General features: G+C 42.5%; 1 protein-coding gene across 4 annotated transcripts in view; it reads left to right on the top strand.

Annotated features, from left to right (window-relative positions):
• LOC115164501 (phosphatidylinositol transfer protein beta isoform) overlaps positions 1–15,269 on the top strand; it is a 36,918-nt gene extending 21,649 nt beyond the window's left edge. Inside the window, exons 8-12 of one of the 4 annotated variants that reach the window (XM_029717044.1) lie at positions 2,255–2,332; positions 4,667–4,777; positions 7,871–7,993; positions 10,519–10,597; positions 12,387–15,269. In XM_029717044.1, the coding sequence (XP_029572904.1) occupies positions 2,255–2,332; positions 4,667–4,777; positions 7,871–7,993; positions 10,519–10,566 (360 nt within the window). In that variant the 3' untranslated portion in view covers positions 10,567–10,597; positions 12,387–15,269. Of the gene's footprint in view, positions 1–2,254; positions 2,333–4,666; positions 4,778–7,870; positions 7,994–10,489; positions 10,598–12,386 lie in introns of those variants that run through there. The other 3 variants (XM_029717043.1, XM_029717045.1, XM_029717046.1) reach the window with 3 other exon arrangements.
• The last annotated feature ends 7,875 nt before the right edge of the window (positions 15,270–23,144 follow it).

The raw sequence follows: 23,144 nt of genomic DNA on the forward strand, positions 1-23,144 counted from the left end.
GCCTTAGCACACGCTTGGCATTCTCTCTACCAGCTTCACGAAGAATGCTTTTCCAAACTTTAGACTGGTAGTGTGTGTGTGTGTGTGTGTGTGATACACACATATATATGTACACATTTATGTATGTGTGTATATACATGTATATGTGTGTGTGTATATATATATATGTGTATATGTGTATATATATATATATCGGGATCGAACCTGGGTCTGTAGTGACACCTCAAGCACTGCGATACAGTGCCTTAGACCACTGCGCCACTCGGGAGGTCCTTTTATCAGAATAGTTTAACCAGCTTTTAAAAAAACAAAATGCAATCACTGATCTGGCTATCAAGTCCATGAAAATGCCCTTTTTTTTTGGTTGCTAATTTAACTAGAACCATGCATAATGCACATTCACTAATAATGACCAACATCTTATAGCACGCATTAGGCTATAGAAAATGAACACTGGTCTCATCAACAATCTCTCAAGCCCACATGCTAGGGATTAGCCAGTTAATCTTTTATATTTCAAGTTTAGCCAACTTGGATCTATTTGCTAGCTAACAAGGTTGAACAGTTGAATTGTTATGAACACACCCTTCTGTTTGAGCAGCATGCTAGCCTGTCCACTTTGTTCAGATGTTGAAATCAAGTGGCCTACCTTATTTCTTAGAATGCGAACTTGTTGCCAATTCTTTATATAATTGTGTTTTATGCTTATTGCACATTTATAAAACACAAACTAGACAGCTAGTATAAGTCTTTGGCTAAAATGCTGCTAGCGGTACCAATGCCGCGTGTGACAAACCTGAGCATTCATTTTACAGGATCAATGTTCGTTGATACTCTTGGTTTAGTAGTGTCTGCTCTGCACGCAATTAGAGTAGTTGACACATAAAAAGGGTATCGTTAGAAAAGTTAACTTCTCCTCTATTACAGTAAAATAATGTCTCAATGTGTTTGTGTCCATATGACCGATTTGGTTGGACCAAACTTCAAACGAAAATTGCAAGTTGAAACCGCTTGTCAGAGAGGAAGAGGTGATCTCTCAACTTTATTGGCGTGAGAGGCAGGGGGACGGGCTTGGTGTGTGTGTGTGTGTAAACCATAGAGAAAGAGGCAAAGCGAGAGGTTTCACTCGCTAAAATCTGTCCAAAATAAGGCCAATGCGTTTCTATGGGCTTATTTTGGACCGACGCTTGTCGCCTGCCTTCACGCCTTTTGAGACAACGACTCCAATTGTTATGGCGGAGACATGAGCATCTCGTCATTATATACAGATCTCTGGTGTAAATGGGAAGGTGCACAGAGGAGCGAAAGAGACGAGACCAAAAATACATAATGAGAACAAGTGGCCATAAACGCTCATAAAAACGTTGATTATTGTGATACAGGCATTTGGAATATCACGCAGAACATGCATTCGAATTAAATCAAATGAATTTGATTTATCGCCCAGCCCTATGTTGAATGAATGGTAGCCTAGTAGTCAGACCTAACTTGATGGATTAGGTCAGCGATAGGGATCTGAAACGAGCTCAAATTAGCCTATTTCATTTGTTTCATATGTCAAATAGCCTACAGTTAGCTAGACTATTGCATTTCATCCAGTAATAAAATTATTCAGAATATTCTCCCCAAACAACAGAATTAAGCCAGTTTACATTTTCACGATACGATCCACAGAAAGACACTTTTTTTTATTTTTATAAATAAGAATTTTATGTGTTATGTTAAGTGTTATTGAGACCACCTCAATTTTAATTTAGGATCAAACACAAGACTTCTGTGTTTGCTACATTGTTTGATATAATTTAACTCAAGGTTTCAGGAAATGGCAGTTACAGGTTTTCAAAAAGGCTTAACACTTCAGCTTCCATCGGGGGAAGTTGACTGCCCCCCCCCAACCTTAGGCCTACACCACCTTGTCAGAAAATCCTAGGGAGAGCCCTGATTTGTACATTTTAAATGCATTTCTAGTTAGCTACTGAAGAGCAGCCAATTACCAAGTACCCATAAGTCTATAGCCTGCCATTCCTTCCGAGGCCACATTTTATTAAGCTAAAAAAAGCTGCATTTGCCTAATGATTTGAGCAGTGTGGGTGTTGCGAAGGGCCAGGGGGTGGCACCACCATGCTGAAGTGGTACTTTTGAAAAAGTTTAAGGTTGGCATGTCTGCTAATGTTGAATACATATGTGTTGAAATTATTTGTTCTGTGTTTTTATTATTAAAGTGTTAATTGTCATCCTTCTCTTCCCTCTCCAGGACTACAAGGCAGATGAGGACCCTGCTCTGTTTAAGTCAGCTAAGACTGGTAGAGGACCCCTGGGACCCAACTGGAAGGTATGCCTCTCACTGGAACACCAGGGAGAGAGGGAGACTGCGGTTTGATGAAGACAAATCACCTCTCTCTGCTCTAATTGGGCGTAATAGAACTTGCAAGTGATCAGGTCAGATTAGCCCCTCCTGTCTCAGCCCTACTCACACGCGCTCAGCCAGCCAGGAGTGTGTGTTTGTACGTGGCTGTCTGCTCCGGAATGTACTATGTGTGTTGTCTCTCTTAGTTTGAGCTAGGAACAGTTATTTTTTTTCCAATGAGTCTGCGAGATATTTGTTTGTAAAAAGTGAGCGGTGATGAAAACAGCTCATCCAGAGACATCGTTTTCCCATCAAACCCTTCAACTACAGCCCTGCAAACAGGCCCATGATGTCAAACTAGTTAGATCTCCACCCAGCAATAGTTTACAGCCCTTATATACTTAACAAAAATATAAACGCAACATGTAAAGGGTTGGTCCCATGTTTGATGAGCTGAAATAAAAGATCCCAGACATGTTCCATATGCATAAAAAGCTTATTTCTCTCAAATCTTGTGCACACATTTTTTTACATCCCTTTGTGAGCATTTCAAATTTGCGAACATAATCCATCCACCTGACAGGTGTGGCATTTTCAGAAGCTGATTAAACGGCATGATCATTACACAGGTGCACCTTGTGCTGGGGACAAAAGGCCACTTTAAAATGTGCAGTTTTGTCACACAATGTCACAAGTGTCTCAAGTTTTGAGTGTGCAATCGGCATGCAGACTGCAGGAATGTCCACCAGAACTGTTGCCAGATAATTGAATGTTGATTTCTCTACCATAAGCTGCCACCAACGTTGTTTTTAGAGAATTTGGCTGTACGTCCAACCAGTCTCACAACTGCAGATCACTTGTAACCACGCCTACCCAGGACCTCCACATCCGGCTTCTTCACCTGTGGGATCTTCTGAGACAGCGACCCGGACAGCTGATGAAACTGAGGACTATTTTTCTGTCTGGGTTAAAGCCCTTTTGTGGGGAAAAACTAATTCTGAGTGGGTGGGCCTGGCTCCCAAGTGAGTGGGCCTATGCCCAGCCCCTGCCCAGTCATCTGAAATCCATAGATTAATTTCTTTCAATTGACAGATTTCCTAATGAACTGTAACTCAGTAAAATAGTTGAAATTGTTAATGTTGCATATTTATTTTTGTTCAGTATAGTTCAACCTGGAGAAGTTTTTCTGCTCTGCGACAACTTGCGCAAATGAGACTGCTAAACAGCTTTATAAAGTCTAAAGCAACTTTTCATTTAGATCTCCCCCCCACCTTGGACATGGAAACACACTTTTTGGAGAGTAAAAAATGAGAGAATCATAATTAAAGTTACAACAGAGAACACTTTGTGCCAGCTTCTCAGAGCAGTAGAACGCTTCTATCTCTGCGTGCACACATGCTTCCGTATTGGCACACTTTGTATTTCTGAAAACTCCTGGTCCTTTGAGCAGGGCGACGGGAGAGGGAGAGAAGAAATGTCACCGTAAATGTTTTGATGTGGTTTCCGTTTTATGTGAAGTTCTCCTTTAGCGGTGACAACTTTTCTAGCTAAACCCAACGCAAATTTAGAATGTTTTTCATTCCCACCATCCCCCCCCTCTCTCTCCTCTGTGATGGGAGCATCAAACGGTGGTGGGATGGGTGTGATTGCAGCAGGTCTGTGGCATTTCTCCCTGTGTGCAGTGCTAGAATGAAGTGATTAATTAAACTGGTGTTCTGGGAGGGGTGTGTGCGTGTGTGTGTTCTGGGGGCAAGCAGGTCTTGGGTGTTAATAATGGAACCGGCTTTGTGCTGAGATGCCGTTATCGCTGTGTGATGCGAGCACCGTTTTATCTGCCTTCCCCGGCCACAAAGGCATGCCTGTCTGGAACAGTGTCGCTGTCAGGGTGGAGCGAGAGAAATGGTCCCTTCATCTGGAGTTTATCCACTTTGCTCTCTCTCCTCTTCCTCTCAGGGCGACAGAGTGCAAGCTGCAGATGGATTTAAAACTGTTTTGTAGATTAGAAGACTTTTATCCGTCGACTGCATATTCTCATATCGATAATTATTTTACTAAGCTTCGTTTCCAAAACATGATGTATTAATGACATTTTAATGGTTGGAATACCGCAGAGATTTGTCCATAACCAATTTAATTTTTCTGTGTTCTCAAATCACACACTGCTTTCTTCTCTTTGAGCGTTCCATTATCGGGAAGTTTGCATAAACTTTGCTTATTTGCATATTCACCGTTTTTCGTAATATCTTGTCAACATAAATTATTGTGTTTCCTTGCATTGTTTGCTCAGTGTCTGTTCTCCTGTTGTGTTGCTACTAACAGAAGGAGCTGGTTAGTAAGGCTGACTGCCCGAGGATGTGTGCCTACAAACTGGTCACTGTCAAGTTCAAGTGGTGGGGCCTGCAGAACAAGGTGGAGAGCTTTATTCACAAGGTTAGGACATGTTTTTTTCTTCAGGTTAACAGACACTAGCTGTGTTTCCATTAACTTGTCCAGTGATTTGTTGTTGTCGACATTAAAGTTCTGATAGAAAATATGCATAAAAAACGTATTTCTCTCAAATTTTGTGCACAAATGTGTTTATATCCCTGTTAGTGAGCGTTTCTCTTTTGCCAAGATAATCCATCCACCTGACAGGTGTGGCATATCAATAAACTGATTAACCTGTTGAGGACAGACGTTCCGCTAGCGGAACCCAGTTCCGCCTGCGGAACCCCTAACCAACAGCCAATGGCATCGCACGGCGCGAAATACAAAACCAACTAAAATACCACAATTCAGTTTTCTCAAACAATCAACTATTTTACACCATTTTAAAGATAAGACTCTCGTTAATCTAACCACATTGTCCGATTTCAAAAAGGCTTTACAGCGAAAGCAAAACATTAGATTATGTTAGGAGAGTACATAGACACAAATAATCACACAGCCATTTTACAAGCAAGCCTACATGTCACATAAACCCAAACCACAGCTAAATGCAGCACTAACCTTTGATGATCTTCATCAGATGACACTCCTAGGACATTCTGTTATACAATACATGCATGGTTTGTTCAATCAAGTTCATATTTATATCAAAAACCAGCTTTTTACATTAGCATGTGATGTTCAGAACTAGCATACCCACCGAAAACTTCCGGTGAATTTACTAAATGACTCATGATAAACGTTCACAAAATACATAATTATTTTAGGAATTATAGATACAGAACTCCTTTATGCAATCGCTATGTCCGATTTTTAAAAATAGCTTTTCGGCGAAAGCACATTTTGCAATATTCTGAGTACATAGCTCGGCCATCACGGCTAGCTATTTTGACATCCGCCAACTTCGGGGTCACCTAAACGCAGAATTACTATTAGAAAAATTGGATTACCTTTGCTGTTCTTTGTCAGAATGCACTCCCAGGACTTCTACTTCAACAACAAATGTTGTTTTGGTTCCAAATAATCCATAGTTATATCCAAATACCTCCGTTTTGTTCGTGCGTTTAGGTCACTATCCGAAGGGTAACGCGCGAGCTCATTTCGTGACAAAAAAATTCAAAATATTCCATTACCGTACTTAGAAGAATGTCAAACGCTGTTTAAAATACATTTTTATGCTATTTCTCTCGTAAAATAGTGATAATATTCCACCCGGGCAACGTTGTATTCATTCAAAGAGAGAAAGAAAAACATGGCGAGTTCTCGTGACCGCGCATCTCCAGTCTCACTGTCCCCAGGCTGACCACTTACAAACTCTGATCCTATACTTTGCCCAGAGACAGCAGACACCCCATTCCACTTTCTGGCGGCTTTAGAGAGCCAATGGAAGCCTTAGAAAGTGTCATGTTACAGCACAGACGCTGTAATTTCGATAGAGATGTAACAGAAGGACAACAAATTGTCAGACAGGGCATTCCTGTATGGAATCTTCTCAGGTTTTGGCCTGCCATATGAGTTCTGTTATACTCACAGACACCATTCAAACAGTTTTAGAAACTTTAGAGTGTTTTCTATCCAAATCTACTAATTATATGCATATTCTAGTTTCTGGGCAGGAGTAGTAACCAGATTACATCGGGTACGTTTTTTTTATCCGGCCGTGAAAATACTGCCCCCTATCCCAAAGAAGTTAAACGGCATGATCATTACACAGGTGCACCTTGTGTTGGTGACAAAAGGCCACTTCAAAATGTGCAGTTTTGTCACACAACACAATGCCACAGATGTCTCAAGTTTTGAGGGAGTGTGCAATTGGCATGCCGACTGCAGGAATGTCCCCCAGAGCTGTTGCCAGAGATTTGAATGTTCATTTCTCTCCCATAAGCCGCCTCCGTCATTTTAGAGAATTTGGCAGTAGGTCCAACCGGCCTCACAACTGCAGACCACGTGTAACCACGCCAGCCCAGGACCTCCACATCTGTCTTCGTCACTTGCGGGATTGTCTTGAGACCAGTCACCCGGACAGCTGATGAAACTGAGTATTTCTGTCTGTAATAAAGCCCTTTTGTGATGAAAAACTGACTGGCTGGGCCTGGCTCCCCAGTGGGTGGGCCTATGCCCATCCATGGATACGTCCCTGCCCGGCCATGTGAAATCCATAGATTAGGGCCTAATGAATTTATTTCATATGACTGATTTCCTTATGAACTGTAACTCGGTAAAATAGTTGAAATTATTGCATGTTGCGTTTTTAAGATTTTTGTTAAGTATATTTAAGCTGCAAAAACCTAGTGTTGAATAAAAATGAAGTGGTTTGAAGTGTTTCCATTATCCATTTAGGCAAATCGCGCATGAATAAATTGGCGACCACCGATCTGTTTTCATGTCTCAGGTAGCCAGCATGGATAGAATGCAAGAATTGACTGTTTGCCATAATTATTAGAATATGTGCCAACTTATAGTCAAAGTCAGTGCCATGTTGACACTTACACTCCTGTAGCCTAGATCTGATACAATTTTATGGTAAAACTTGCATCCAGCCAGCATTCTTGAAAGTCAAGACAATTTTATAGTTGAAAAATAGATTTAGCAGTCAGTTGGTATTTAGAATTAAATGTGGAGGGGAGCTTTATAGTTCTGTGATGACATCATGTGCCCCCCGTACCTTAACTACTTCGGCAATCATAATTTATTCAAAAACAACGTATTCATTTTTCGCAATAAAGAACAGTCCGCGTCTGTCGAATGATGCAATTTTTATTAATCTTTAGAAAATTCTCCAATAGCTGTGTTTCCATTCCACATGTCACATTGTTTTTTTTGAGACATTGCTTTTGTAAAATAAACCTGTGTCAAAGGAAACCTGCCTACTGAGTCATCAAGAGTGGATATAATAATCCAAGCAGCACTGTAAATGAATCTGTAGGTACACCTGGGTTATATGGTTTATGCTCAGTCTTTTGATATCCAGGACTAGACTGTGTAGCATCTGACCAAGATGTGTACCTTCCTTTTTATTCTGTCACTATCTGACACATGCTTCCTGGTACCCTTTTCTTTACCTCTGTATGCCTCTATCCATGTTCTCTCCTCCAGCAAGAGAAGCGCATCTTCACTAACTTCCATCGCCAGCTGTTCTGTTGGATCGACAAGTGGGTGGAGCTGACTATGGAGGACATCAGGCGGATGGAGGCGGAGACACAGAAGGAGCTGGAGCAGGTATGTAAAGGAACATAATGGATTACAAACAGGAGAAGGGTTCAATATTTACCCAGGCTTACTACACTCAACCTCCAAAACCATTAGAGCGAGTGTGCCGTTTTTAGGCATCATCTCTTTAGCGTTGTCATGGCGGCAGATCACTGCAGTGCTGCCCTATGTGCTTGGCAGTGTTGGTCTGGTGTTTGCCTTGTGGGTCCTGGCCGTGGTTGGATAGCAGGCTGTCTTAGCCTGTCTGTGGTGTCATCCCTCAGAGACGGTGGTAATGTTAGGAAGCTCATTGGAAGAGTCATCAGGATATCTGGAAGTGATGCTGGTTGGTCTGTTAGTTAGTGGTGCTGAGACACACAACATTCACTCTAAATTCATATCCCTCCCTAGATCCTTTTCCTAGAACTCTGATTATTTTGACTTTTTAATTGAAAATCTGAGCTAAACACCCTGTTTAATTTATTTCAATCTGTTAAATCAATGATCCCCTCTTATACTTTAATGTAAATAAATCAGCTTTTTGTGTTTTATGACAAACTAAAACGTGTATGATTTTATGACGACGTCTTTTTTCCCATCTTATGTGACTTTATTTACTGCTTGTCATAATTTTGCTAAATAATAATATTGAAAGGAACATCAGTCCTAGTCTTCTTGTTATCAGTAGAGGGAAGGTTCACATTTATTTTTACCGTGTTTGTTTGATTCGACCATGTGTACTCACAATGCTGGTCCAAAGGGATATGGGGGTGGAATTCTACATTCCTGCCCCTATTCCCTTCTCCAGCCTGTCTGTCTTCCCCTCCCAGGGTTCCCACTCATTGTTTATTCTGGAAAAGTCAGGGAAATGTGTGATAATTTCAAAGAAATCCATCTCAACTGTGGGAGAATTGTAATCACATACAGTGCATTGAGAAAGTATTCAGACCCCTTGAATTTTTCCACATTTTGTTACGTTACAGCCTTATTCTAAAATGAATTAAATGTTGTTCCTAATCAATATACACACAATTCCCCATAATGACAAAGCGAAAACAGGTTTTTATAAATTATAGCAAATTTATTACAAATTAACAGAACTTTTTTCATACGTTTTCAGACCCTTTGCAATGAGACTCGAAATTGAGTTCAGTTGCATCCTGTTTCCATTGATCATCTTTGAGATTTCTCTACAACTTAATTGGAGTCCACCTGTGGTAAATTTAAATTGATTGTACATGATTTGGAAAGGCACAGACCTGTCTATGTAATGTCCCACAGTTGATAGTGCATGTCAAAATAAATACCAAAACCTGAGGTCGAAGGAATTGTCCGTAGAGCTCCGAGACAGGATTGGTCAAACTGAGCAATCGGGGGAGAAGGGCCTTGGTCAAGAAGGCGACCAAGAACCCAATGGTCACCCTAACAGAGCTCCAGACTTCCTCTGTGGAGCTGGGAGAACCTTCCAGAAGGACAACCATCTCTGCAGCACTCCACCAATCAGGCCTTTATGGTAGAGTGGCCAGACGGAAGCCACTCTTCAGTAAAAGGCACATGACAGCCCTCTTGGGAGTTTGCCAAAAGGCACCTAAAAGATTCTGACCATGAGAAACGAGATTCTCTGGTCTGATGAAACCAAGATTGAACTCTTTGGCCTGAATGCCAAGCGTCATGTCTGGAGGAAACCTGGCACCATCTCTACGGTGAAGCATGGTGGTGGCAGCATCAGGCTGTGGGGATGTTTTCCAGTGGCAGGGACTGGGAGACTAGTCAGGATTGAGGGAAAGATGAACGGCGCAAATTACAGAGATCCTTGATGAAAACTGGCCCCATAGCGCTCAGGACCTCGGACTGGGGCGAAGGTTCACCTTCCAACCTGACAACGACCCTAAGCACACAGCCAAGACATTGCAGGAGTGGCTTCGGGAAAAGTCTCAATGTTCTTGAGTGACCCAGCCAGAGCCCGGACTTGAACCCGATCGAACATCTCTGGAGAGACCTGAAAATAGCTTTGCAGCGACGCTCCCCATCCAACCTGACATAGCTTTAGAGGATCTGCAGAGAAGAATGGGAGAAATTCCCCAAATACCGGTGTGCCAAGCTTGTAGCGTCATACCCAAGAAGACTGTAATCGCTGCCAAAGGTGATTCAACAAAGTAATGAGTATAGGGTCTGAATAATTAAGTAAATGTGATATTTCAGTTTCCATTTTTGTTATAAATTTGCATCGTCATTATGGGGTATTGTGTGTAGATTGAGGGGGGGGGGGGACAATGTAATCCATTTTAGAATAACGCTGTGAAGTAACAATGTGGAAATACTTTCCGAATGTACTGTATAGCCTATCACTCCTTTTACAGTCAAGCCTACATTTTGGAATAGACAGCCTAGTCTTGGTCCATTGTGATTGTTCATTATAATACAAAATGTTCATCCTTGAAGTCATTAAAAAGTCAGACATTTAGATGGGTAACTTGTGTGGGAACCCTCCCTTCCTTTCCCCCAATCTCTACTCTGCCCTTACAGGCCTCCTGATTCTATCATTTTACATCTAGATGCGTAGGAAGGGCTCTGTTCGAGGCACGAAGGCTTCAGACGAGTAGCTGCTCCAGGTGTAGGTCTGAGGAAGGCTGTGTAAGTGCAACTAGAGTCGAGCCAATAGCAGACATGTTTGTTCCTCCTCCACTATCTCTCATGGATTCCTTGTCTGTCTTCTCCCACTGGGTTCTCTTGGTATTGCTGCATGTTTACACTGCTTTCACTTCATATACAGTGGTGTCGTAACAAGGATTTATGATCTGGTTTGTGTGGGTGTCTATGTGTGTGTTCTTGTCACGTGAACTTCCATAACTCTGACTTGTATTAGTTAATCAATAACACCAGATCTCAGAGAAATGAAGCATTTGCCAGATCGTTAAGTGTATTGCTGACATGGCGAAAGCTCCCTGCCGTGTGTGTGTGTGTGTCCTCAATCTCCCGATGTGAGGGCAGACATCTGTTCAGCCTGTTTTCAGAGCCAAGGCGAGAGAGCAGGTTTTAAAAAGGCTATGGCAGCCAGCTAAAGCACAACTAACAAAAAGTCGCCACTGGTTTCTGGCCTTGTATCTATTGTCCAAAGAAAGGCCATAGAGAATATGGATAACAAACACACACAAAAAAACGCTCATCTGGCACTGCAGACTTCTGTTTGTATCACATTCTCAGTAAGGCCTTACCACTCACACCCTCTTGGCCCCACTCGGAATATCAATCTGAGAGCTTTTGGCCGTACATGGAGGAATCTGGGCCGGACTGGCCGAAGTGGGGCGGGCTCAAGCATTCCTGGCCTGGCACCAAAGCTGATCATTTGGAGCTCTGCTTCTTCCCACTCTACATCTCGCCCAATCCTACATGTGTTTCCCATTTTCTCCTGGACTATGTAAACAGACTGGTGCCATCAAAGAGGCCCTCAGCATGGAGGAGTGCTTGGCCTGGGCTTCTGAGCTGTGGGGTCGCCAGGGTTACGCTGTGCTAGTACTGTAGGGCTCCACAGGGCGGCACCCATGGGTTTGAGTCGAATACCATTTATAATGACAAGCTCAGAGTTTCTGCTCTTTTACCAGTTCAACAACCATACACCCCCAGCTCCTGTAGATGGTTCAGCTCAGTGTCCTAGAGAGCTTTATTACCTTATGTATAGACTTTGAACATGTGCCTCAGGTGAAATGAGGCTCAAGGTTGAGTAGTAATTTATGTATCAGGATCTATAACCAAAAGTGTTGTGGTTGGACTACACTGTGTGAGTGAGAAATACCATGGTTTGGAGATGAGGCACCAACAGGTCTGTCTGTTTGCTTGTGTGCTAACACGGGTGGGGTGGTGGGGGAGAAAAACCCTTCAAGATGGCTTCCTCTGCCTCATTAACATACAAATGGAATTCTGCAGTTGAAAAGGAGCCTGTGCTGAGATTGAGGAGGGAGAAAGAAGTGGAAGGTAGAATCCTCATGTCATTTCATCAGATTTCTAGTCCTCTGTTTAGGGCCAGCATGGTGTGGTTGAACTCTTCCATTAAGGTATTCTGCTATCAGATTCAGCCTCTAATTGACTTTCTAAAAGTCATCAGCCTTAGGGTGTGAGGACCTGAAACCAATGCCTTTATCTACCTACAAGATAAACAAGGGCTCAATAAGAACCAATTTTAGACATTCTTAAAAAAAAGAAACCGTTTGAAGATTCTAAATGTTGATTGCTCCTCAGTGAACAGAATGCTGGAATTTCATCCCAGTTTGTTTCACAGTAACAAGCAGCCTTTCTCCTTGCAGAATTCCACTTGTTGACGCATGCTCTCACAGAACCTGCCTCCACTTGTTTGGTCTCTGTAGAGATGTAGTAAATGTCTGTTTATTTCTTTCTCTCGCTGCCTATCCCCTCTTCTCTACCTCAGCTTCGCAAACAAGGTCAGGTACGGGGAACCAGTGCTGCCGATGCCGAATGAGATGGAGGGTTTTAAACAGCGATGAAGAGTAAAGATGATGATGAAGAATTTCAACGTGTGCTCCCTGCGTGCCACCTTTTACCTTACTGATTCAGGATGTGGAGGACAAGGGCTCTGCTCCAATTGATCAATAGACCAGCACCCTGACCTACCTGCATCCAATTATAGACATTCTATCCACAGAATAATTGATTTGTAGAAAGTGATACGATCATAGCTTGTAATTTTGATCTCCTGGGCTAAAGACGTTATCAAGAAGCAATGACCTCAGTAAAGCCAGCTACCACCACCATGTTGTTGATAGACTAGTCCCTCTATCTTCTCTTGATAGACGCTTAGAGGGCTGCTTGGTTGTTGAGAGATTCATATTTTCTAAGCATTGGCATGATTCCCTTATGGCAGGTGTTGGACCTGTATTTGGTTATTCCAGTGGAGTAGGATCGTTCCTCTGTAGTCTGTTGCCTTGCCCATTTTTTGTTTTCCTTTGTATTCATTGATATTTTCCCCAGATCATTCCTTTCAAGACAGTGTCCTCCCTGTCCTCTTCTAGCTGTTCATAACTCTATGGTTTTCCATTAGCTGGCGAAAGAGAACCTGTCAGTGTGTTCTCCCAAAACGTGTCCCTTCCTGCCATGGCGTTCATTAAGAGATTACTGACACCCCTGGCACCTGTGCCCATCCTAATCTTTCCCCCGCCCTCTGCATCTTATTAACACTCTGACAATCTTGTCCACACAGGTATTTCACTCTCACTCCCATGCAAATTAACACAAACACACTCATACGCACATGTAGACCCGCGCACACACACAGGTGTGAATGCCTTTGCGGTGGCTGATCTCTTCCAAGCTAAAGCTGGGCAGATCCCTGCAGGATCCTTCAACTGAAGGGAAGTGGCTGTTGGAGTGTTTGGAGCTGTCACTGTTTTTCCCACACTCCCCATTCTCCATACGCTCACACTCACTCAATCCGCTCCTCCCCAGCGGATGTCCCCAGAGCGAAACCGCACTGAAAAACAGTCACAGATGGTGCTACACCCTTCCAGTCTCTGTCACGCACTGCTCACCCCACCCTGCAGTCCACCACCCCAGTAGCCTGCCTGTCTGCCTTATTCCTGTGGATCTCTGGGACCGTGTTCTGCTGCTGGTCGTATCCTGCTGAACAGGGGCATCAGGTCAACAGACACCCAGCACCACCCGAGCCCAGACCAGGCCACCACCCGAGCCCAGACCAGGCCACCACCCGAGCCCAGACCAGGCCACCACCCGAGCCCAGACCAGGCCTCACCTGACTGGGCCTGTTTACAGTCGCAGCTGCCTCCCTACCTACTCACTCACCACTACACTGCCTTACTGTACCCATACAGTACCCCCACATGACATACTGTACCTCCACTCTGTCATCTACCCCTCTACCTCTTTGCCAGACTGGGGGTCTGTTTCTGGGCGCTAACGAGCACAACCATGCCTTCTGGCTCCACACGGGCACCAGTTAGGAACCACTCAGTAGTATTTTAGGATTTACTACAGGGACACTGATCAACAGAGGGGAGAACAGGGATGGTCCTCGGGGGGCCTGAGTTGGTCTCTCACTTTTGCACCAGCTAACACACCTGACTCCAATAAACAGCTAATCATGCAAGAATTAGAATGCAATTTGTTTAATCAGCTGTGCTTGCTAGGGATGGGATGGGGGGGGTGACATCACTCTGGCCCCTGAGGACTGGAGTTGCCCATCCCTGGGGTAGATGAAGGGCTTGATCAGTTTTCAATGACTAAGATCTGTTTTAGCTGAACCACACAATGTGCTCAAGGTCCTAATGCATGTTTGTTCTGTTGAACTGTGGTGGGGTGATACTGTACTGATGTAGACCACAGCACTCCCCAGCAGCAAGCCGGTCGGACACTTCCGTGCTGGGTCCTGAATGCTACTCTGTTTAAGCACCAAAGTGCCTTCATGTTAGTGTGTGCATGTCTGCGTGCTTGTGGGACAATACAGAATGCATGTGTATCTTACCTTGTCATTCAACCTCAGCCATTCTGCCTATTTTTATATACAGACATGCTTGCAGCTACGATGGATGGAATATTTTTTTATGAAGAGCTTAGCCTTGATGGTATATTTTTATTGTGTAAGCCTTACAGGGGGATGTGAGAACCTTAGTGATTGGTTTAGTGCTCACCCAAAGAGTGTGCGTGCCTCTGGGTGATATCATTTGTTTACATGTGTTGTTTACTATCCACACACTTCCCCAGGGGCAATACTGACTCACCAGCAGATAGATGGGCAACTTAGATGGCCAACTGAACTCTCCTGAACCCCATAACTGAGTAGAGATATCATGAGTACTCATGTCAGTTTCAGTTGTGACTGACAGGACATGAAAAGTCAAGGCCATAATGGGACTGATGAAGTCCAAATTTCCCATCAATGACTGGATATGCAGTCAAAGAAACTGTAAGAGAGGAGTGTTGAATATGACCAACGTCTTAAGGTCTGTGTCTACAACCTCTGCCTTATATTGAATAGAAAACTTGTTCAAACTCCATAATGCAACACAGCTCTTGTATCAGAACAATGGTTTGCTATCTGCACTGTGGGGGAAGGACAGAGGGGAAGTAGTCTTTACAAGAAACTGTACAGTATGGTCATGATTTATGAAATCTACTGTTAAATTTCTAGAAGAAAATGCTTTTAAATGTTTGTGATCATCTGAAATTCAGGGGACATGGTAGCGAATGTATTTCATTTAGCCCTTTCCATTTGTAGAGTTTTGTGCCGCAGGAAGTCTACATAATGCATCTAATTACCGAATTAAATGTCAACAAACAATGTGCTGCTTCTGCTTTGTTTATTCTGCCATGATCTGATATAGGCTAGGTTTTGTTTCTGTTAATCTCTTTATTCTTCATCTTGGAAGCATTCTTCTGAATCTGAAGCCTATGTAAATGGAATTAATTTTGACATGAGAGAACTGGGTCATATACACTAGATAGAAACCAAACGGACAAACCGGGATGGACTACCTGAACCTCTCCAATAAGAAACGCTTGCTTTCATTGCAAAACATTTTGCTACGGTGTGCTGTGTTGAATAATTTTCCTTAGTGTGTTCCGATTGCATGGATATAACATGCCATTTAGCGCAGACTTTTATCCATAGTGACATAGTCATGCATCCATACATTTTACGTATGGGTGGTCACAGGAATTGTGGGATTGCAAGTGTCGTGCGATACCAACTGAGCTACAGAGGACCACAAGATGCAAATCAAATCAGCTGCTGCAACCTAATGCCACCACCTTGTTCTGTCACTACATGGTAAGAAATGCTAGAGGATATTGCCATCTGTAGCAGTGTTGGTCATACTTTATTTGGATAGTCCCAAGTAGATGTTACCTTAATCCTAAACTTAAACCTAACCCTTATTCTAACCGTAACCTTAGCAAGCAACATAGTTTGTTGATAGTATGACCATCTGTATATCATCTATATGGCCCTATCCAAATAGTGGGACTGCAGGGGGGAGTCTTATTTTTTCATTACGTTTTTCTCCTCTTTAAGTCACTCCATCTCACAAGACCAGCGGCGAATAAGAGCTGTCTGTGGTACATGTGAAGGTTCTGATGTTGGTCCCATGAATGAGATGGTTCAGGTTAGAAAAAGAATAGTTCTACCTTTTTCAATATTTTCCAATATTGTAGATGGAGTAAATTGACAGTCACATTCCTGGTGTAATCTAGTTTCAACTGGAGAAAAGAAAGTTATGATTGTGTTCAAAGATTGCAATGGAAATGGTCACTCTTCTGAGTCTAATCTAGTCATGCGCTCTCATTTACAGCAGTACACCTAAATTATTCCTTCTCTCCACTCGCAAACAAAAAATGAGCTCAAACACCTCGGCAGTCACGTCTTCACTCAGACCTTGGGAGTGTTAGAAAGTGTATTTGTGACTCCAGAAGGACTCCCCATCCGTCTCCTGGAGGTCAGTAGAGTCACACAACGACAACCGAGTCGGCGCTGGAGAGCAGGAAAAGCAGTCAGTCTGCGGGCTGAGATATCCGCTCTTTTATTCTGTTTGTGGAGAACGGTCACGTGCCTGCTGCACGGAAACAAGTCATATCTGCACCAGAACAGGCAAATAATACTGTTTCTAAAAGGGGACATGGGCAGAGTCAACCACACTGTAAGACAGCTCACACCCAAATGCACGCACAGGCGAACATGACTGGACCAGAGATTGATGCCTGTTAGGGGCTATGGTCTGGCCACCATTATTTGTTTTTATTGAACCTTTATTTAACTAGGGAAGTCAGTTAAGAACAAATTCTTATTTACAGTGACGGCCTACCCGTCATTTCGATTGCCCAGTCCAGAATATATGGATTTGGCACAAATGTAATGGGCTGACCCCTCCCCTCTAATCGCATATATATATTTATACAATCAAGTTTGGACACACCTATTCATTTCTGTGTTTTTCTTTAGTTTGACTATTTTCTACATTGTACAATAACAGTGAAGACATCAAAACTATAAAATAACACATGGAATCATGTAATAACCTAAATATATTTTATACTTGAGATTCTTCAAAGTAGCCACCCTTTGCCTTGATGAGAGCTTTGCACACTCTTGGCAGAAGGACAGTTTTATTGCTTCTTTAATCAGGACAACAGTTTTCAGCTGTGCTAACATCATTGCAAAATGGTTTTCTAATGATCAATTAGCCTTTTCAAATGATAAAATTGGATTAGCTAACACAACGTGCCATTGGAACACAGGAGTGATGGTTGCTGACAATGGGCCTATGTAGATATTCCATAAAAAATCTGCCATTTCCAGCTACAATAGTCATTTACAACATTAACAATGTCCACACTGTATTTCTGATCAATTTGATGTTATTTTAATGGACAGAAATGTGCTTTTCTTTCAAAAACATGAACATTTCTAAGTGACCCCAAACTTTTGAACGGTAGTGAGTGTGTATATATACAGTATGTATGTATCCTTACACAGGTCATTTAGATATTATTAATACACTCTAAAGCGAGACTAAGAAGCTTGCTGTGAGTTGCATCACATGGTTAATGCATCCACAGGACTCTCCATCACAGGAGGTTGGTGGCACCTTAATTAGGGAGGATGGGCTCATGGTAATGGCTGGTGCGGAATTATGGAAAAGGTGATAAGTATCAATAGGTGGAATGGTATCAAACGCATGGTTTCTATGTGTTTGATGGCATTCCATTTGCTCCCTTCCAGCCATTATTATGAGCCGTCCTCCCCTCAGCAGCCTCCACTGCTCTCCATGAAGGGTGAGTGGGTGTGTTTAGGATAAAGAAGCAGGGTGGGTGAGCCTTTAACTGCTGGCTCAGTCCCTGCATCATGCACTGTTCGTGTGACCCCCCTGGGATCGGATTTGTGCAGGGGCCACAGGTCTTGAAGTTATTTTTGGCCTGTTAGATGGCAATGATGTCACTGTTTTCTCATCTTCCGAGCTGAACTGAGTCTAGCCCCAGAGATTTTTCTGGGTCCCTCCTGATGTACAGAGAGTGGTGGAAGAGGTGGGGACCTTCAGACAGACGAAGATCTCTCTGACCTCCTCCCACCAACACAATGGCGTTCCTCTGGATGACAGATGCTGCTTAACCCTCATGACCCTGTGTGCTGAGATGGCTGAGCTGACTGACAGAACAGCCGAGGACATAGAGAGACTCTACTACACAGATCCCCACTGCACAGGACGCTGGCCCTAAAAAGGAAGGAACTGTCTCTTTAGGTGTCGCCCCTTGGTGATATATGTCTATCTAAGGAAGAGCTGTGTTAACACCATGGATTAAGGGGGGGGGGGACATTTACTTCGACTATCTTGTCTTTTTGAGGAAAATATTGAGACAAATTGACTATTAAATCACAATAGAAAGGAGTTGAATAGTGACAGTGGTGACCAGCCTCAGGACTGTCCATTGTCATGATCTGACCTCAGCAGGGGCTCTGAGCTGTATTCATCATCACAGTGACCTCCGAGGGGAAAGGGGAGTTTAATTTGTTTGACTAATCATGGCGCTTTTTGTTTCTGTTTGGTCACAGTTACAATTATTTTGAGTAGTTGTAAGGCATGTTAGAAATAAATACAAATGGAAAATGTTAATAAATCCAAGTTTATGGAATTTGAGAATAACTAATTGTGAATCAACCACTTTTATAGAACAATATTTCCAAGGTGTTCTAAGCTCACTTTAATTACAATGCGTGCAGTGAGCCATGTATAGTGTTTTCTGTGATAAAACCCAGTAATAAGAATGCATCCCGCCAACCCTCAGATATGGTAATGAGTGAGAGGATCCTGCAGAAAGGTGATACTGTAAGAGAGAACAACATCTCAGCATACACATCTTCACTCTGTAGTGTATTCATCATTAACCATACTCCAAACTCCCTGACAAGCAGTCCTTCAGATCTGCCTCTAGTATACAGCTGCACTTTCCCTCTTACACTCTCGCTCACATCTCTCTCTTTCTAGTTCTCTTGCTCCCTGTCTATTTCTCTCTCCGAGCGCTGTGCTCCTCTCCTTCACATAACATCCTGTCAGCTGCATTGGCATTTTCCCCAAGCACCCCAGAGCCTGCCTGCCTACCCCATCCCCTCCTCCTGACACCCCCCTGGCTTGTTCCACCACTCTGCCTGTAACCCCTGCCCTGGCACCCAGCCCTCTCCCCTGGGCGGAAGGCAGGGTCTGATGGAGGGCCTGCCTATGCCCGCAGGTGATTTTATTTGGCGCCAGCAATATACAGTACCAGTCAAAAGTTTGGACACACCTACTCATTCAAGGGGTTTTCTTTATTTTTACTATTTTCTACATTGTAGAATAATAATGAATACATCATAACTATGAAATATCACATATGGAATCATGTAGTAACCAAAAAAGTGTTAAACAAATCAAAATATATTTTATCTTTTAGATTCTTTAAAGTAGCCCCCCTTTGCCTTAATGACGGCTTTGCACACTCTTGGCATTCTCTCAACCAGCTTCGCCAAAAATCTCAAATGTGGACTCATCAGACCAGAGGGCAGATTTCCACCGGTCTAATGTCCATTGCTTGCAAGTTTCTTCTTCTTATTGGTTCTCCTTAAGTAGTGGTTTCTTTGCAGTAATTCGACCATGAAGGCCTGATTGGTTTTGAGTTGGTTTTGAGATGTGTTTGTTTCTTTCAACTCTGTGAAGCATTTATTTGGGCTGCAATTTCTGAGGATGATAACTCTAATGAACTTATCCTCTGCAGCAGAAGTAACTCTGGGTCTTCCTTTCCTGTGGCGGTCCTCATGAGAGCCAGTTTCATCATAGCGCTTGATGGATTTTGCGACTGTACTTGAAGAAACTTTCAAAGTTCTTGAAATGTTCCGTATTGACTGACCTTCATGTCTTAAAGTGATGATGGACTGTCGTTTCTTTTTGCTTATTTGAGCTGTTCTTGCCGTAATATGGACTTGGTCTTTTACCTAATAGGGCTATCTTCTGTATACCACCTCTATCTTGTCAAAACACAACTGATTGGCTCAAATGTATTAAGAAGGAAATTCATTTTTAACAGGGCACATGTTAATTGAAATGCAGTCCAGGTGACTACCTCATGAAGCTGGTTGAGAGAATGCCAAGAGTGTGCAAAGCTGTCATCAAGGCAAAGGGTGGGTACCTTGAAGAATCTCACATTTTTTATATATTTAGATTTGTTTAACACTTTTTTGGTTACTACATGATTCCATATCTGTTATTTCATAGTTTTGATGTCTTCAATATTATTATACAATGTAGAAAATAGTAAAAACAAGAAAAACCCTTGAATGAGTAGGTGTGTCCAAACTTTTGACTGGTACTGTGTGTGTATATATATATATATATATATAGATATTATTTTGTTTTATTGTTGGACATAAAAGATTGTAAAAACACGAGCAAATCATCTCCATGTGATTTTATTTGAGAAAGCCAAAGTATTCCCATGCATAATAAAGAGATGTGATTGTGTACAAATGTAAGCAAGGTTTGAAATGATAATATATTAGTCAAATATTATATCTGTTTGGGCTTCTTCTGCAGTCTACAAATGGTTTGTAATTATGTTCCGGCCCCCTGACCATCCACTCAAGAAAAATTGGCCTGTGCCTTAATCTAGTTGATGATCTCTGACCTACAGGGTTCAGGGGGAGAGAAAATGGTGATGACGGTGCAGGGAGTGAGTGAACATCCTTTCACTGTGTTAATATACCTTTTGTAAATCATTTTCATTTCAGACACTAGCAAACATTTGCTTTGACTTAAGTTTTGCGTTGGGGGTCAGGTTTGTGGGAGAGGATTAAGACTTTCTCATGATGGTGCAAATCCTCTTGTGAATAAAATGAAGTGGGAGCTTTCCCTAGAAAAAAAGTCTGCTTTTGTGAAAACACTTCAAAATGAGTTAATGATATAATATCTGAATCATTTAGCAAGGTAAATTACAAGTCTTTGCTTGAAATTCATCTGTGGGTTCACCCCCTGACAAAAGCTCTCTTTGTTTGGGGGTAGTGGCATGTTCAAAATGAGCAGGAAATCTGATAGCACTGACTCGCTGGCTTGTTTCTCTCTCTCCCTCTCTCTCTCTCTCCTCTATCTCCTCCCTCTCCCCTCTCTCCTCTCTCTCTCTCCTCTCTCTCCCTCTCTCCTCTCTTCTCTCTCCTCTCTCCTCTCTTCTCTTCTCTCTCCTCTCTTCTCTCTCCTCTCCTCTCTTCTCTCTCTCTCTCCTCTCTTCCCCCTCTCTCTCTCCTCTCTCTCCTCTCTCTCTCTCCTCTCTTCTATCCCTCTCCTCTCTCTTCTCTCTCTCCTCTCTTCTATCTCTCTCTCCTCTCTCCTCTCTTCTCTCTCCTCTCCTCTCTCCTCTCTTCTTTCTCTCCTCTCTCCTCTCTTCCCCCTCTCTCTCCTCTCTCTCTCTCTCTCTCTCCTCTCTTCTCTCTCTGTTCTCTTTCTCTCCTTCTCTCTCTCCTCTTCTCTCTCCTCTCTCTCCTCTCTCCTCTCTTCTCTCTCCTCTCTCCTCTCTTCTCTCTCTCTCCTCTCTTCTTTCTCTCCTCTCTTCCCCTCTCTCTCTCTCTCTCTCTTCTCTCTCCTCTCCTCTCTTCTATCCCTCTCCTCTCTCCTCTCTCTCTCTCTCTCTCTCTCTCTCTCTCTCTCTCTCTCTCTCTCTCTCTCTCTCTCTCACTCACACACACACACACACACACACACACACACACACACACACACACACACACACACACACACACACGCTGAAAACAGAGCCAAGTTTGATAATATGAAGTGTGTTAGTCTTTATGAGCTCTATACAAGTTTATAGCCTATAATTTACCTCTCAATATCATAATACTGATGTAAAATTAATTTTGTGTAGATACCACGACAAGCCTGATATCAAAATTATTTAAAAGATTATTTGATATAGGCCAAGCACTAGCAACATTATTTTAGGCTATACCTAATTTCTAGGCTAGGGCTATTATTTCCTGCCTTCACCTCATACGCTCTTGACGCTGTCTCCACCATGTTCTGATGTCTAGCGCTAGGTGGCACTGTGCCTTTTTGATAAAAGTGAAATACTTGCTATTATTCACCCCTTGAGGAACTAGTCCTATGGAGACAAAAATCTCAAGAATCACAGTACCCTCGAGAAAGTCACAAGGATGGATCTATTCGGCATACATATGTGGTATGTTTTCCACTCTCTATATTAAAACCATGAAAAGGCAATGATATGCGTTGCCCAATTAATGAGCGATAGCCTATTGGTTGGCGAATGGTACAAAATATAATCACCTAGCATAATTCTTAAATTGCAAAAGAAAAACACAAAATGTCCACGTGTGTGTGTGTGTGTGTGTGTGTGTGTTTCTGAGAGAGAGAGAGAGTCAGACCATACATTTATTACAAAATCACTTTTATAGGCTACTTATCAAACGGCCTGACGTCTTTTTGTTCCACAGTGTGACTGTTCAGATGCCACGCGTCAAAAAGCGCCAGATCAGAGCCCACGCTCTCCACAGGAAACAAAGCACAATCTGGAGTTGTTTTTATTTTCATCATTAACTATTTCCATTAATCATCTTAATTTGTCGGACGAAGCCGTTTATGATCGACAAAGTGCAGTCTGTGTAATTGCAGAAGCGCGTGTCTAAATTGATATTTAGATAAGACATTAATTGGGGCAATTAGCTGGATGTCATTTGAATTGCAAAGTACATTTTATAAAAAAGCAAAGGTAAATAATCTTGAAGACTTCTTTCGAGCACATTATTAATATACTTATATATAGGCTACAAAAGTTGATTAAGACATTCAATTTGAATTGCCGCAATATATTTAGCAACACGTAAAATAACATAAAACTTTAGCCAGGTTAATTCATAACTCCTTCATTTATTTTGGGTCACATTATGTTCACTGTGGTCCATGACTTATTTCCCGTGCTTTACCCATTTGAACTATGCACATTTCACAGTAGGTTACTTTGCTTTTTATAAAATGTAGGGGTAGTTGATACCATTTCAATTCTGCTAATGTAAAGCCCAAATGTAAAAACACTTCTATGTGAAATATTTTAAAGTGTTAAAGATTGTTATCGATTATGGTATCCTTCCAGTAGATCCGATGCTATCGATCTTTTTTAAGGGGGA

The sequence above is a fragment of the Salmo trutta genome, chromosome 27 (assembly GCF_901001165.1).
Source record: "Salmo trutta chromosome 27, fSalTru1.1, whole genome shotgun sequence".
Lineage (NCBI taxonomy): Eukaryota > Metazoa > Chordata > Actinopteri > Salmoniformes > Salmonidae > Salmo > Salmo trutta.